The sequence below is a fragment of the Nicotiana attenuata genome, unplaced genomic scaffold (genome assembly GCF_001879085.1).
Source record: "Nicotiana attenuata strain UT unplaced genomic scaffold, NIATTr2, whole genome shotgun sequence".
In the NCBI taxonomy this organism is placed as follows: Eukaryota; Viridiplantae; Streptophyta; class Magnoliopsida; order Solanales; family Solanaceae; genus Nicotiana; species Nicotiana attenuata.
Window position 1 is genome coordinate 62,362 of NW_017672642.1, and position 15,733 is coordinate 78,094.

The 15,733-nt window shown below is 36.9% G+C and overlaps 1 protein-coding gene and 1 long non-coding RNA gene across 4 annotated transcripts; both read right to left on the reverse strand.

Moving 5' to 3' along the window:
* Nucleotides 1-588: 588 nt before the first annotated feature.
* Nucleotides 589-2,079, reverse strand: LOC109213937 (dof zinc finger protein DOF5.7-like). Its single transcript, XM_019377778.1, has one exon. It carries the CDS (start codon nt 1,848-1,850, stop codon nt 942-944), a length of 909 nt encoding a protein of 302 aa, XP_019233323.1. The 5' UTR covers nt 1,851-2,079; the 3' UTR covers nt 589-941.
* Nucleotides 2,080-4,399: 2,320 nt separating this feature from the next.
* Nucleotides 4,400-8,488, reverse strand: LOC109213938. Of its 3 annotated transcripts, XR_002066093.1 has the most exons (4): nt 8,091-8,488; nt 7,677-7,822; nt 7,402-7,532; nt 4,400-4,687 (listed from the first exon to the last, which is right to left on the reverse strand). It is a non-coding gene; the product is annotated as an uncharacterized LOC109213938 (long non-coding RNA). The 3 variants fall into 3 exon arrangements; XR_002066091.1 differs by lacking the exon at nt 7,677-7,822 and having other exon boundaries at nt 7,402-7,537; nt 8,091-8,467; XR_002066092.1 differs by lacking the exon at nt 7,677-7,822 and having other exon boundaries at nt 8,091-8,465.
* Between the last annotated feature and the right edge of the window lie 7,245 nt (nt 8,489-15,733).

Here is a 15,733-nt window from a genome sequence, read left to right on the forward strand (position 1 = left end):
CACTGTCTTACATAAAGTGATAAAGCTGCATGTGGAATCCTTCTGAAATTTTTGCTATTCAAATTGCTGTATAAGGAGAGACTGTTCACATAGCTTCTTTAACCCTGATTCACTTATCATACTAAGTAAAGAATCTTCACAGATACTCATCAACCTGTATCGACCAGGCCACTATTAACACATGCGATCCACAAAAGTATGTTAATACTAGTAGCACCACAATCCAAGAAAGTTTTGCGTCAATCGAGAAGATATATTCTTCCCACCAACTCATTCATTCTCCCGAAACACCTTTAGGAGTTGTTTTTTCTTTTCTTTTTTAAACTTTCTAAATTTAATTTCCATATTCCCATCTTATTTTGACAGCAAAATAGATAGTACTATATAGTTTAGTTTATTCAACACAAAATTTAAGAAAAAAGTCAAAATTTTAAAATTTATGTTCCTAAATATACCATAAAGTTTATGCGACTATAAATTTTTAAAATTTGTAATTTATATGTCGTAGTAATATTTACGTGACTGTAAATACGATATTTTTTTAGAGCGAAAGTAATAAGAAAATAGCGTTAACAAGGTAAAGGGAAGTAATTGTAGAAGAATGGATAATAAACATTGTTGTAGTACAATTCACAGTTCTTGACAAATTGAAGATTTTGTCAGACTCGCTTGTTGTAAGAAATGAAAGCTCTAAGAAGTAGGCCAATTCATCAGCAAGCTCTTGCATTTTGATACATCCTCAGAGATGAAACACGCCAGATCACACACAAACATTAAATATATAGGAAAAAAAAAAAAAAAAAGAAAGTAACCCAGAACCATGTCCAAGTATCCGAAGACTATATGCTATATCATAACACAAGATGCCACATTGAAACCCTAGCTAGGTTATAAAAATGAGAAGGGAAAGTACTAGGAGTAAATTTGAAACACGTAGTTCCTTAAAAATATGCACCATTTGCTGTCTGCAGATCTGACCAAGTGGAAATGCTAGGGTTCCAGAAATCCAATTCTCCTCCAGCACCCACCGGAGCCGACTCCAAAATCATTGACGACGATGATGTCGTATTTCCCAAAAGTGAAGGCGCGTGATCAGGATAGCACCGACTCGTTGACGCCTTGAGCCTTTGATATAACTCTTGAAGTCCTGAGCTTTGAACTTGGCCAATTATAGAACCACTTTGCTGGTTATTTTTCCACAAATTACTGCAAAGACCGAGAGAATTAGGAAGCTGATTATATGAATTCACACCAATTGATTTTCCCTCTTCCTTAACCACAACAGAACTTGGCAAGTGGCAGGTGTCAGCATTAAAACCTAGGTTTTGATGATTTCCTCTGAAAATGGAAATAAGAGGATATTGATTTTGAGGTGAGGAAGAAAGAAAAGGGTTCGAATTAGAGATTTCGTATTCGAGCCCTCCAAGAAAGGTTGGAAGTGAAGCTTTCAACTTTGCAGCACTTGATTTTGCTGCGGAGGTAGTAGAGATGTTAGTATTCTTGTTTTTTCTGCAGCCACCACCAATAGGAACGTTACGTAACGCACCACCTTTAGTCCAGTAACGGCGACAAGTCTTGCAGAAATGACGAGGCTGAGTTAAGTTGTAGTTGTTATAGTAACAAAACTTAGTGTTTGGGGAATCACAACGTGGACATCTAATATTTTCTGAGTTTGAAGAAGAGCTAGCATTTGCTGCTGCAGGAATATTTGTGGTTAAGGTTGAGGAATTAGAAGTAGAAGAAAGAGGAGAGGAGGAAGGATTATTGGATTGCTTTGAAATATTCTCCCCTCCTCCTCCTCCTCCTCCACCTATAAGGGTAGTATTTCCTGCGAAAAGCTCTTGAATCATCTTTTTTTGCTTTTTGTAAATATATTTCACACACTTTGATTACAGCCGGAAAGAACAAAAGGGGAATTAAAAAAGCGAGAGAAAAGAAAATTAGATTGGATTAATGCTTTTACTCATCTTTTCGAAATGGGAAAGCTAGAATATTATGGTATTGATGTATGTGAATGAGAGATATATATAGAGAGAGAATAAGTATGCTTTTGAGGGTGCGAAAGGATGGAGAGTAGAATGATAGACGGGCATAAATATATAGAAACTCTATAAAGAGAGGGGGCACTACTTAACTGACAACAATTTGTGATTTTTTTGGGATCTATCTGTAACTAGTGCTTCTTGAAGTGAAGTGAAAATGGACCTTCTTAAACGATCGTTGGAAAAAAGTTAACAGAATAATTGATTATGTTATATGCTGCTTATGCATGCAAAATCTTGTCTACTAATTCCTCGGTATTATCATATGTTCATCCACTTGATAAAGTATTTCATTTATTTTCCATGATCGTGTTTGACTACATATGTATCTAAGAAAAAAATATAAAAACCTTTTCAGACATTAATTAAATAATATTTTTATGTTTCAATTTATGTGGTAATATTATTATTTAGGGAGTGTAAGAGGTTGTTCTTTGACCATATTTTTCTTAAATAATTTATAAATATTTAAATTACAAATTATTACTCCCTTCCGTTTATATTATTTGTCATGTTTCTTTTTATATACCCTTTAAGAAAATATTAAATATCTTATTTGTTTTTTTAATCTATATATAATACTACTCTTAATTATACCGCATCAATCTTTCTCTTCACTTATTAGAATAAGGGTAAATATGAAAAAATAATTAATCATATCTTGATTTTCTAAACTGACGAGTATTTTGAACCAATTACTTTTAGTTACCACGATAAATAAAAAAAAGACCGGAGGGAGTATGATGTATAATATATTTTATGTAGTTTTCAAATATGTAAATTTTATTTTTAAAAACTTGAAGAATTTAATTATAATTTCATGGTCAAAATTAAGAAGTTTGATCCCCTACTTCGAATCGTACCACATAAAATGAAACGGAGGGCGCACATAACATACCAAAAAATCTTATTATCTTATGATATTCAATATGTCATGTCATTCGTACAAGAGAGAAATACCATATAAAATAAAAGTTGAGCAGTACTTCTTAAAAGTTAAACAATGTGCTCTAGGAACACCAAATTTAACATGGTATAATCTGAAAAAATTGTAGCATTTTTTCTTTGAATTAATCATCAGGTATAATCTTACATGACTAATTTGAATTCACGTCGGCGGGCAGGACTCGCTAATAAAGTTAGCCACTCCCTACTCATGTAAGAAGTTCTCTATTTTCTCATATGACAAGAGAATTAGTTTACCTATTTGCTGAATCTTAATCGTTTAACTGATTATGGTTCCACGTACATCAATGTAGTATGTTTCATAGTTGGGATTAAGAAAAGTTGGAAGATCTTCAAGTAGCTACGCTTAGCGCCACTACAAGAAAAGGCTCAATTTATGGGGTTACTTTGTCAATTTGTGACGGTTTTTGACCCTCACAAATTGTATTGTGGCGGTTTTTAAAAACGGCACAGTTACATTCTCCACAAGCATATTTGAGGTAGTTTTTTAAAACTTCCACGACGAACGCCACAAAATGACTTTTTACATTGTGGGGGGTTTTTAAATCAATTTGTAATGGCTTAAAACCTCCATTAATATGGTTTTAATGCTTCAAAAAAAATATTGCGGGGATTTTTAAACCCCCACAATATGTTTTCAGCTTTTAAAAAAAAAAATTATGTGGGGTTTTATAACCCCCCGAATATAATATTAATGTTTAAAACAAATTAGTCGTGGTTCATTTTGCCACAGTTAAATAGATAATTTTATTGAATAAGATATAATATAAGTCAAATTCCATTAGAAATAACCATAGTGAGAAACATTACAAACTCAAATCCATACCGGAATTAAACAAAGCTATTATCAAGTATGATATCTAATACGGTGACCAACTAGCTAGGATAGTAAAAACTGTATATATTCATTACATAAGATTTAGCTCTACCATTTATTCTAAATAGAATTGCTCTTTAGCTAAGACGCCAGAGACTGCCGAAACACAACTGACATGAAGTGTTGGGTTTTGGATGTATTTAATTAATATATTAAATATTTAAAAGAGGGTGAATGGGAAATGGAGGAAAATGAAATTTTTGAGTGAAATTTTAAGTCCCCCCTTGGCAAATGGACATTGTCCCATATTAGAAGAGGAAGAGGGTTTTTATGGGTATATAAGCAAGTGCTCTTCTTCAAGCTCTTAAAGAGTTGAGAAGAAGGCAAGCCTTGCACCGTCGTCGTCGTCGCTCGCTCGGCTTTGCTGCCAAACTTTGTGTTCGCTGAAACACTGGGGTTTGAAGTACCACTACACCAGTGTGTAATTCGTTCTATCCTGGGAGGAAATAATCTATAACCTTGGGTACTAGGAGGGGATTACATTCCTTAAGGAAACACCGTGAATTCAGTGGGCTCGAATTGGTTATCATTTCTGTTTATATTCATTTATATTTTCAGAATTATTTTACAAATACAGTTTACTAACAGGAAGTACTAAAACTCTTAAGGAAACTATTAACTCTTGGCAATAACATGGTAATGATACAATGGCAAAGAAATTGATTGGTTATAAAAACCTGAACTTAACTAAGAACAGGGAGTTCCCAATGTTCTTGTAATAATCAGCAATGAAGTTTAACCATGATGTGACCATACTCTCTCAGTTGTGCTGCGTCCATGTGCTTCAATTCACCCTCCCTAACTATACCACAAAAGAAAACCAAAGATTATACGTAAAAGCACATTCGGCAAATGTAAACTTTAAAGCAATGAGTATACAAATGCTTTTGAAGTGATGCATTTTAACATCAAACAAAGGCAATTAATAACACATTTGAAGCGAAGCATTTTGACATCAAAGTAACCACAACTTTAAGTATTATACCATTCATAACTCAGAGTTTGTTGAAGGCCACTCATTTTGTGCTTTTGACAAACCAAAGGAAAAAGCATATAGATGAACTACAACAAGGTCACTCATTTTTCATCATTCATGGCAACACTAAATCGGTGGAAAAGTATGAGTTCGTTGAAGTCATGAACTACACAGTAGTACTTATTCTCTTTATGGTACTAGACATAGATTTAGACTTGGATTTAATTGTACCTGGTCGTTGTACATAATACCTTTTATGGCAAAGGGACCTTCAACTTGTCCAGAACATATATTGTAGATAAAGTTACAAAAGTTTACATCCAATGCAATCAAGAATTCAAATTATGCAGAGCCTTTTTTATAGGTTAAAATTATACAAAGCCTTGACAAGACAAATGGTTACATTGATCAATCTAAATAAACCTTTTCTTTCCATAGATAAATCTACTATTGCAAATAATTTAACTAGTAAGCTTTCTCAGAAGTCACAATCTTCCAGAGGAAAGCAACCTTAGAACTAACCTTACACTTGAGCTTTCAGGAAACATATTGACAAAGTTCTACCTCATTATTTATTCCCTTGACTAACATGGAAATCCAACAGCCATATTTCATTATACTGAAATGACATAAATGCTTAGGAGCTCAAACAGGGACAAACATAAATCTCATGCAACCGAAAAAATGAAGCAAATATTTTTTTATATAAGAAGAGAGTAGTCTCCTAATAAAACTAAGGCCGGCAGCCCCTTAAAGTTGTCCTCAGTTTTCACTTACACACTCTATCTTAAGTTCGTTCCATTTGAACACTTCAACCATATCTCACATGCCATTTAGACACAAAAAGCTGACAAGGCAAGTCAAGTGTTCTTCACATTTTCCAGGCGCGTGAAATGGTCCAAAAAACAAACTCCCCATCTTTCTTCCCAGAAAATGAATAGTTTTTGCCGGAAATACTTTTCGTCAAATGTTTCTTTTAATTTTTCTTCATTTTATCTCCATGTATATAATCACCTTCTCCATTCACCCCCTTCTCATATTCCTCCTGACCTATTGTAGTCCGACGAATGTGGCGGAGAATTTGGAGTGTCGTTCCTTTCGGATCTGAAAAATTTGGAATGTCATTCAAGATTTGAAATTAGAGCCTAATTGTATGTAACTTTCAACAAAATTTGTTGGTAGTACTCCAAAGATTCTTGGCTAGGCTAGAATGTTACTGATATTACTAGCTCTCTCTCTCTCTCACTGCTCACGCTCAGTGGTGTTTTGGCCTTGTTGAAAAGAGGAACTTTCTCTGCTCTCTGTTCTACTGTCCTAATTCTTTTTACTGTTTTGGTATTTCAGTTTAATTTTGTCAAAGGTAATGCAACTCTGGCAAAGCTTTGACTGACCTCAGTCCTCAAGTCTCAGATCTAAATCTTTGACAGACCTCCGGCAATTTCTAAATGTGCTTTCTCACATCAGATCTGGAGAAGAAAACGAAGGAGATAGAGAGTTTTGCAAAGATAAAGTAGGGGGGGTTGTCAGGAAGATGACGGAAGGAGGGGGGGCATCGGAGAATATGGCGAAGCGGTGGGGGCTGGTTCTTTTTTATTTTATTTTATTTTGTTTAAGTTAAGTCCACGCGTCCTTGTCTTATTCGTCACTGCGTGTGAATTACACGCATCTTCTGTGTTTGACTGCCTATCAATTTTGTATCTAAATGGCACATATGAGATATAGTTGAAGTGTTCAAATGGAATGGACTTAAGATAGAGTGTGTAAATGAAAAGTGAGGACAACTTTAAGGGGCTGCCGATGTATTTGTCCTAAAACTAAGGACAACAACAACTGTACTACAACTACTATTACTATTACGCCTCAATTTCCAAGCTAGTGGGTTAGCTATATGAATCCTCACTAACCATTTCGACTACCAAAGATAAATATAGAATCTAAATCCTCGACAGGCAGAATATAAAGTATAAAGCTCCCACCCAACTGCAAAAATTAGAATATAGTTTCTGTGACTTCTTGCATTTTATTAATCACTGAGAGAAGTTGAAGTATTAAGTATGTCCAAATTACTACAAATTTCTAATAACATGAGATGAGTAAGGACCATGAGGGGCAAGTATATATAGTTTTTCCTTAAATTTTCCTCCTATTAAACCCAATGGACTTGTTTTGTAGCAAAAAGATGCAAGCACCTATTTATTGGGCACCCAAAGTTATTGGTCGTCCATCGGGTATCTTATAGGAAATGAAGCACCATGTAACAGTCATAGCAACATCTGCAATTTATGATCATGACTTTTATTCTTTTTTTTTTTTTTGGTTGATGAATACGGTCATAGTTCAATTTATTCAACCATCCTAAAGCTCTAAGGTCAAACTTTAAGTTGGTGTAGAAAAAGCCTCTTACTTGAGAGGATCAGCTGAGTAGTGAAGGAAGCTTACATAAGACTTTGTTAATAACCCTAGGGAACAAGAGAATTATCAAACATATGATATCACCAGTTATATACAAAGAACAGTTAATTTAGAGAGGTGAGGTTTACCTCATGCATAGCCTTTCTCATCTCCAAACATGTAGCTTCAATTCTGCTATACATTGGCTTATTTTAATCCTTTTATCTGCTTGCAGAGTTCAATGGGAGAATAAATAACGATATTTCATCAAACAATTGGCCTGCACTATACACATAAGTAAATACAGTAAAAATAATCTTACAAGTTTGTCTGTACACAAGAATAAGATTAAAACAACAGAAAGTAAATAAAATTGCAATGGTAAGAACAAAAAATCGAAGGCAGCAAGAGGGATTTGTTATACCTTTTAGAGTTGTAGACTAGTGAAGCAAAGAGCACTAAGACTTGTGGTATAAGAGTGAGGAGATTTATACAGCAATCATCAACGAAGTTAGGGATCATTTAAAACTACTCAAAGCTTTGGCCCCCAAAATTCTCTATGCAACAACCCTAACAATTTAAGCAACGACTAGGTACTGGTAAACTATTGCTGATTTCACAATGGTAAAATATTAAGTTGGATCTGCAGCATATCAATGAATAACGCAAGGAAATAAAATCTGTACGAGTTATGCAATCAATTCTTGAAAAATAAACCTAGTGAATGTTTTTCCACCTTTAATTTCCCACCAGCAAAATTAGGGTTTGACTGTCGAAGTCTATGGGCAGCGACAGTAAGAGAGAGAGAGAGAGAGTAGCGATAGATGAGTTGTAATACCTGGGTTCAGGGGATGGTGCCCTGCGATGGGGAGACAGAGCGACGACGGTTAGGCAGCAGAGACGAGATAGGTTGGGCAACAGCGAGCGCGTAGTGATGAGATATTTCTGAAATATTTTCAAAACTTATTTTATGATTTTTTAAAGAGCAATAAAATGAGGAAAATATAAAAATAAAAAAATGGAATGGAGGGAATAGGTCATAGTTGGGTTAAGAACATCGCAGGAAACATAAAGAATTAAAATTTTGACTGGCTTTTAGTGGGGGTTCTTTTACAACCCCTATAGATAAACCTCCACAAACACAATTATTTTAAAGGGATTGGTACAAACGCCACAAAACTAACGACTAAAGGGGGTTTCTTATGACCTCCCTAAATAAACCCCAACAAATTGAGCTTTTTCTTGTAGTGTTAGTGGAACTATTCAAATAGTGCCTGACAGCAGTAACGCGGTGCTCATGTGTTTTGCAATCCATCTTCATAATAGATAGGTATACTAGTAATAATTTAATTAAGGGTATGAAAGTGGTAATTAGAAATGAAATTATTCGGGACAAGGTAGGCGTGGTCTCCATGGTGGACAAGATGTGGGAGGCGAGACTTAGATGGTTCGGACATGTGAAGAGGAAGATACACCGGTGACGAGGCGTGAGAGGCTGGCCTTGGAGGGCCTAAGGAGGGGTAGAGGCAGGCCGAAGGAGTATCGAGAAGAGGTGATTAGGCAAGGTATGGTGTTGCTCTAGCTTACTGAGGACATGACCATGGATAGGAAGGAATGGAGGTTGAGAATAAAGGTAAAGGGTTAGGTAGCCTAGCGTTATCCTTGTATGTAACTGTAGCTTTAGTACATGGCTTAGTGTCATTTGTGTATTTTCGTATTCTTTAACTTCTGATATTACTTGTTGTTGCTTTCGTTTCAGCTTTCCGATTGCATTACCTGGTGTTAATTTGGTATTTTCTCCTTTGGTTTTCTGATTGGTGTGCTTGTTGTTGCCCTTCAGTTTTCCTTTCCTAAGCCGAGGGTCTACCGGAAATATCATCTCTACCTTCTTGAAGGTAGAGGTAAGGTCTGCGTATATACTACACTCCCCAGACTCCATTTATAGGATTACACTCGTGTTTAACCAAAAAAATAATTTTCAAGGTCAAAGCAATTATTGTTATATGACGGATCACAAGCAACCGATTCGATACGAAAGATATAAATAATTTGTTAATACAACATGATAGAGAAGTGAAAAATAGATCTAATGGCAGATAATATAATAAAAATAAAGCAGTGAAGAAAAAGTCTTATTGGTGATCCTTGATAGGCTGATGAGCCGAAAAGAGCTCGAGGACCCAAATTATGGCAAACTCGGGAGCAAGTTGCTATGAATTATAATGCATATAATTGTAGAGAAGAAAAACTAGATGATTACAATGATGGTAAAGTGTGTTTATTTATAGGGCTAAATCTAAGTAGCCATTCTTCTTGAATTATGGGTCCATTATGAGCATTTACTCAATCCATTTGTTACTTTTGGAAGACTTGTAACAACTGAATAAATGCTGGAGTTCCATAACTGATGAGTTAATTATGTAAATGTTGAGTCTATCCCGTACCTGTTGAGTCAATTCCATACATGTTGAATTAATCTCGTGCTTGTTGAGTCAATCTCGTGCCTATGGAGTCAATTTAATAATTGGTTGCCTTGTTCTGCCTGTTACAATATTTATTGCATTTATTGTACGTTACATAATTGATTTAACTGATGGCGTAATGATGGTAAATCTCATGTAATCCGTGATTAATTGATTCTTTCCTCATTTGTAATTATGAGCTATTCTCCCATACTCGATTTGGGGCTATTCTATGATGATCAGTTCTGAAACTAATAGGCACAGTTCGAGTATATATTTTGATCCTTAGAGTGTCTCACATCTCATCTTTACATGTTATTCTTCACTTTTTTTTTTATAATTTTGCTGACATGTGTAACTATTTGATGGACCCATGTAGTGAGTCTATTTTCACTATCACTAATACAACGGGGTTTTGTTGTTGTTGTTGTTGGGGGTAAGAAAGTGATAATTTGGGAAGAGCCAAGAATCTAGAATGATGATAGCAATCAAGTTTCTAAAAGAAACCTAATTGAGGGCTTTGTGCTTGATATGCAATTATAGAGAAACAATCATCATTACAAGTATAAAGCATTTATTGCCTGGAAATACGTGTAAAGTAGCTAGATGCACGGCCCGCCAATATAATTTGTGGTGCCCCACGAAACTTTAAGCATTATATTTTCCAATTGCAACCCTAACCATGCTAATCCTCCATCTAATCTTTCTTCCTCTTACTATGAGTCTTATCCCCTATATATTCTTTGTGTGGAGATAACTAATTAATTAATAGTAGTATATGATTATCGTGCCACACGTGTGACTCGTGGGTGGGCATCATCATGATATCAAATCATATAAAGCATTTACGACCCAAATTCCACAATGTAATCGACATATCTTTAAAATTACACTCTAGTTAATTAATTTGTTCTTGATTGATCACCTCCCAATTGAAGGGGTGGAACTAGTTTTTTCCCCTTTTAACCGTAGTGTTGGGTTAGTTTGTGCATCTACACTATCTAATTTGATAGCTATTATTTTCAGTCACCACATCAGTAGATAATTCTGTCTCTAAAAATTTGGATAGATAGGAAAATATTAAATCACCTACCGATAGAATTAGATACGACCACACCCTTGATTTAGGTGGTAAAATCAGTTTCAACGACAGAGAGAAGGTTTGCATAGAAGAATGTTAATTTTACATTTTTGAATTAAAGTATATTTTTGCCCTATGTCGAAGTAACGTGGTGATTCTCTATGATAAGTCGCGCTCAAATGATCATGCTTAGAAATGTATTATTGCATTTCTATTCAATATTACTGCTTATTTTTCAACTTAATTACATTTATCTGAAAAAGATAACACGAAAATATTGGCCCAAAATGTGTTAATTTCTCCGGAAATAAGTTATGCAACTTGCTAGAATTTCATGTAAGGACGGATGGCTGTTAAAAGTAGAGTTCACATCTAACGTAAAACACCACTTTGAATTCGCTTCGCGTCTTTACGGAAAGCTAAACATGACAAAACTATAAAGATTACTGTTTCTCGACTTGAAAGCTAATTATCTGAGCTAAAACGTGCGTCTCGTGAGAGTTTACCCAACCATCGAATAAATTCGTAGTTTTGTACCATACAAGACATTAAAAAAGACCAGTGGTCTCTCCATCTTCCAAGTCTGTTCTTGACATTTCAACATATATAGTTAACAATACATCGGATTTTACGTTCCTCCTATAACTCAATATTATATGACGGTGGTGTTTGATTGGACACAAGGTTTAATAATTTAAAGAAGGCTTGTAACATACACGTAAGCTAAATTTTATGACAAGTACCAATCATAAATATTTGGAGATCTTTACAAAAATAGTGGGGTCAAATTTACTGTTTACTTTTTCTAGTTAGTATTATATAAATTATACAATGACTATATACGATTATGCACATATTATATATGGATTATACATATATTATATATTCACCAGCTATTTTAAATTTAAGCGCCTAGGTAGGCGGTTATTTAAGTTAATTCTTCAAAAGTTAATTTATCCGCACTCTTTGTTTTTGCACCAACCCAATGAATACACGACACATGTATGTAATATACTTGCATAACTAAATTATAAGTTAATTAATATGCATGTTCAACTTATTTCATGACTTAATCATGGTAAATTAGTATGATTTGATATAAACAACGGATGACAGATAAATATTTTTCCAAGATTATCATTTTAAATGAGTGGTGATCAAGGCCCTAACAATTCATATTATTAAAAGTAAAACGGAGATACTAAGATTAAATGGTTTCCAAACAATAAAAGTGTTCTTTTAGGAACAAACTGAAAAACAAAGCGTGTCATATCAAATGTGACTAAGGGAGTACTATATAACCATTGTTTTACTCAAATAATTAACAAGGGCAATGCATCTTGCCAATTTTGGTGACTGAAATTAGATAATCATTCAGGTTAGTAAAATTAGGTAGGTAATTATCGTTGCGAAAGAATATTTTTCATCTCTTTGAAACGTCACAGAGGGTTTTAGTAAAAGATAAAAGAAACAATTCTGTTTCAGCTGGGCTTTCTCTACACTTGGTGTTTGCCACTGTTTATAGGGTTTGGAAAGTGGACCATAAATGGAGAGAGATCCCCTATGCCTGCTGAGTATTAATAGTACAATTTTCCTTGCTTCGATAGTCGCAACAAAAAAAGAGAATTCCAGTTGATACAATTCCATTCTAAAGAAAGAAGGGAATATTATTGGATGAGAGAATGACATAAAGCAAGAGGGAGATGTGTACTTGACGTCTTGACCTGACCGCGCGTGCCGTCCGGAACGGCAGCGAATTCAGTACTGTTTGTTTGTCCTCTGCGCTAACAAAAAAAGAAGACCTTCGCCATCCATTATTGCTCTAATGTGGTGGTGCAAGGACAGCAATCACCAATCCAGATATACGAAAAGGACGTCTTATGAATCGACCTGAGTGTAGATGTCCGTTTCTTTTTCACTTTTTTTTTTTTTTGGTTTATTTGGTTTAACAATACAATTCATCAAGTTCATTGGTTCGACCAATTTAAATTTGCGTTAGTTAGGTTCATATCTCATTGTGTCACGACCCGGATTTCCCACCCTCGGGGTCGTGTTGACGCCTACTCGTAGAAGCTAGGCAAGCCACAAATCATAAACTCCTAACTCTTTCATTTTAAATTCTTTTTACTAATCATATCAACAAGCGTTAAATATTAGAATAACAGCGAAAATATGAAATTAAAGCGGAAGACTTAAATTAAATAAACTAAACAATAATGCGAAAATCATCATATGCCTCTACCCAAGAACTGGTGTCACAACATCTACGGACTACTAAGAGTACTAAATACAACAGTTTGAAGGAATAATAACACTGTCTCGAAACATGAGATAACAGAATGAAATGTGAGATAGAGGAGACGCCGGGCCTGCGGACGCCTGCAAAGCTATCTCGGTGTCTCGGTGGACTGAAGGAAGACTCCCGAACTACTGCTGCTGTCCGGTACCTGGATCTATGCAAAAGAGCACAGAGTGTAGTATCAGCACAACCGGCCCCATGTGCTGGTAAGTGCCTAGCCTAACCCCGGCGAAGTAGTGACGAGGCTAGACAGGACTACTGTTAGCCCCTTGACAAAGGTCCTCGGCAGGTGTGGGCTGTGACAAGTATTTTCATGATGGACTTGGCACACAACCTGAAAATTGGGACAACATCATGACGGGCAGCTCGGAATGACGGACTATGCGGGGTTTGACAAAGGCACCTTGAACGGAAGCAAGGCGCATTTTACTTAGACGTGCGGGTTGGTGAAACAATGGCAAGGCAAAGCCATGTCAAGCAGGGGCAAAGACATGGCAAGGCAAGGCAGGGCAATGCGGGGCAAGCAATGGCAATTGATGCGGGCAAATTTGATCAAGCTGGGGGCGACTTGACATGAGCGGGTAGTTGTGGCAATGAACGTGTGCGGCAAAGTCAGCGGGTGACGAGCAGTGGCCATGACATTGGCGCAGAGCAGTGTCAAGGGCAAGGCTGGGCGCAATGCCAGCCTTGGGCACAAGGCAGCTGGTCGAAATTGGCACATGCTGTGCACAAGCAGCAGTTGGAAAGCATGTGCAAAGCACATGGGAAGCAGTTGGCAGTTGCAACCTCTCCCAAGACATGCTGATCATGGCCTAAAAATGTGCCCACGTTTTTGTACCTTGTCCTGAAGCGATTTGTTGCCGCGCAGTGGCGAGGTGGTGTCGTGTAGACTGATTGGTAGCCTATAAAATAATTGTGCCTAGTTGTCTAAAAAACGGGCAGAAAACTTTAGAGTTAAAGGCATTGTGTCCAAAAATCGTCTAAGTCATTTCCTATAGGGTGGGAAAATCATTTTGGGGCAGGGAATTAGGGGAATTCTTTGTTTTGGCATAGGGTTGGCTATTGTGTTCTTTGTATTCACATATTAATACGAGTTGGGAAGAAATATCCTCATATATCGGTGTCCTTTATTTTACTGTTTTTTGCTGCCTATTTCGTTCTAAGTTTTCAAACGTCCTAAAATTAAATACTAAGTATTGGAAAGGCTGAAGTCAAGGCCGGGCTTTGTACTGCCGACCGGAGGTGAACCTCGGCATGAATTCGAGGTGACATAAATCACCGTCTGTGAGCAACGTTATCAGAGTGGCTGGATTGGGGGCGAAGACACAACGTTCAATGGCTGAATTTTGTGAAGAATGGCTGGTGGCAACGCAGAACTGAAGGAAAAGGTTGCTGCATTAGAGGCACTCGTCGGAACTGTTGATGGGGATCAATTTCTGACTATCATGACTCGTCTTGCCTATCTGGAGGGTGAGTTGAACAGGCTGAGCTAGGACGATGCGCAGATCTGAAAACGAAAATGGGTTGCTGCGCTCGTGCTGTTGGCAATGATGAAGCACAGCGTGGGGCAGATCCGTTCGAGGCCAAAATTCCGGAGCCTAAAGAGTTTAATGGTGCAGAGGAGTGCCAAGAAACTCGAAAACTTCCTGTGGGATATGGAGCAGTACTTCCATGCTGCAAGGTGCAAGATGAAGACAAGGTCACCATTACGACTAATGTATTTGAGGACGTGCAAGCCTTTGGTGGAGAACGACGACGTGGCAGATGATGTAAGTGCTAGGTCGGCCAAAGATTGACTTTGGAAGGGCTGAAAGAAGAAGTTGAAGGATCAATTCTTTCCGTTAGCAATACAGGCTGGATTGCTAGAGATCGTTTGAAGAAGTAGAAACAAACTGGAACGGTCAGGGAATATGTCAAAGAATTCAGTTTTTGATGCTGGATATAAGCACAACATGTCTGAGGAAGACACTGCCGATAATTTTCTTTACGAGTTGCAGTCGTGGGCCAAATGGAACTACGAAGGCAGAATGTGAAGACCTTATAGTTCCATTGTTTGCTGCGGATTGCGTTGGGTGATTTCCGGTTTGGGACAAGAATGGTTCTGAATTTCTCTATCTACTTCAAAGTCAAAAAACGGGAACAAAGGAAAAGGCAAAAAGAGTGGAGAAAAACAGAAACGACAAGGGAAATGTTTTGAGGAGCAAGTGGCAATGAAGAAGGGAAAAGCCAATGGGTGCTTGGACTATCGCGAGAGAACAGAGGTAGCAAGTGTTGATGTGTGTCTTATTGTCAAAGGACCACACATCGGAGGGGACTGTCCAAGAATTGTGAAGACTTTCAGCGTTGTTTGCTGAAGAGAAAAATGTGAAAGAATGAAGCCAAACGAGGAAAGCATACGCATGAACAGAAGGAATGAGGGTATGCTTCAAAAATGCGGAATCACTTCGTCGAGGACGACGATTCTTCTGGTGAGGGTGATTTGTTAGCCCCCTTGAAGCTGAGGTGTGGGGTTGTTGACAAGTATTTTCATGATGGACTTGGCACAAAACCTGAAAATTGGGGACAACATCATGACGGGCAGCCGGCATGACAGAAGACTTGTCGGGGTTTGACAAAGGCACCTTGAATGGAAGCAAGGG

Excerpts from the sequence above, each read along its gene's own strand:
- LOC109213937 (XM_019377778.1), bottom strand. The coding sequence starts at position 1,850 with ATGATTCAAGAGCTTTTCGCAGGAAATACTACCCTTATAGGTGGAGGA.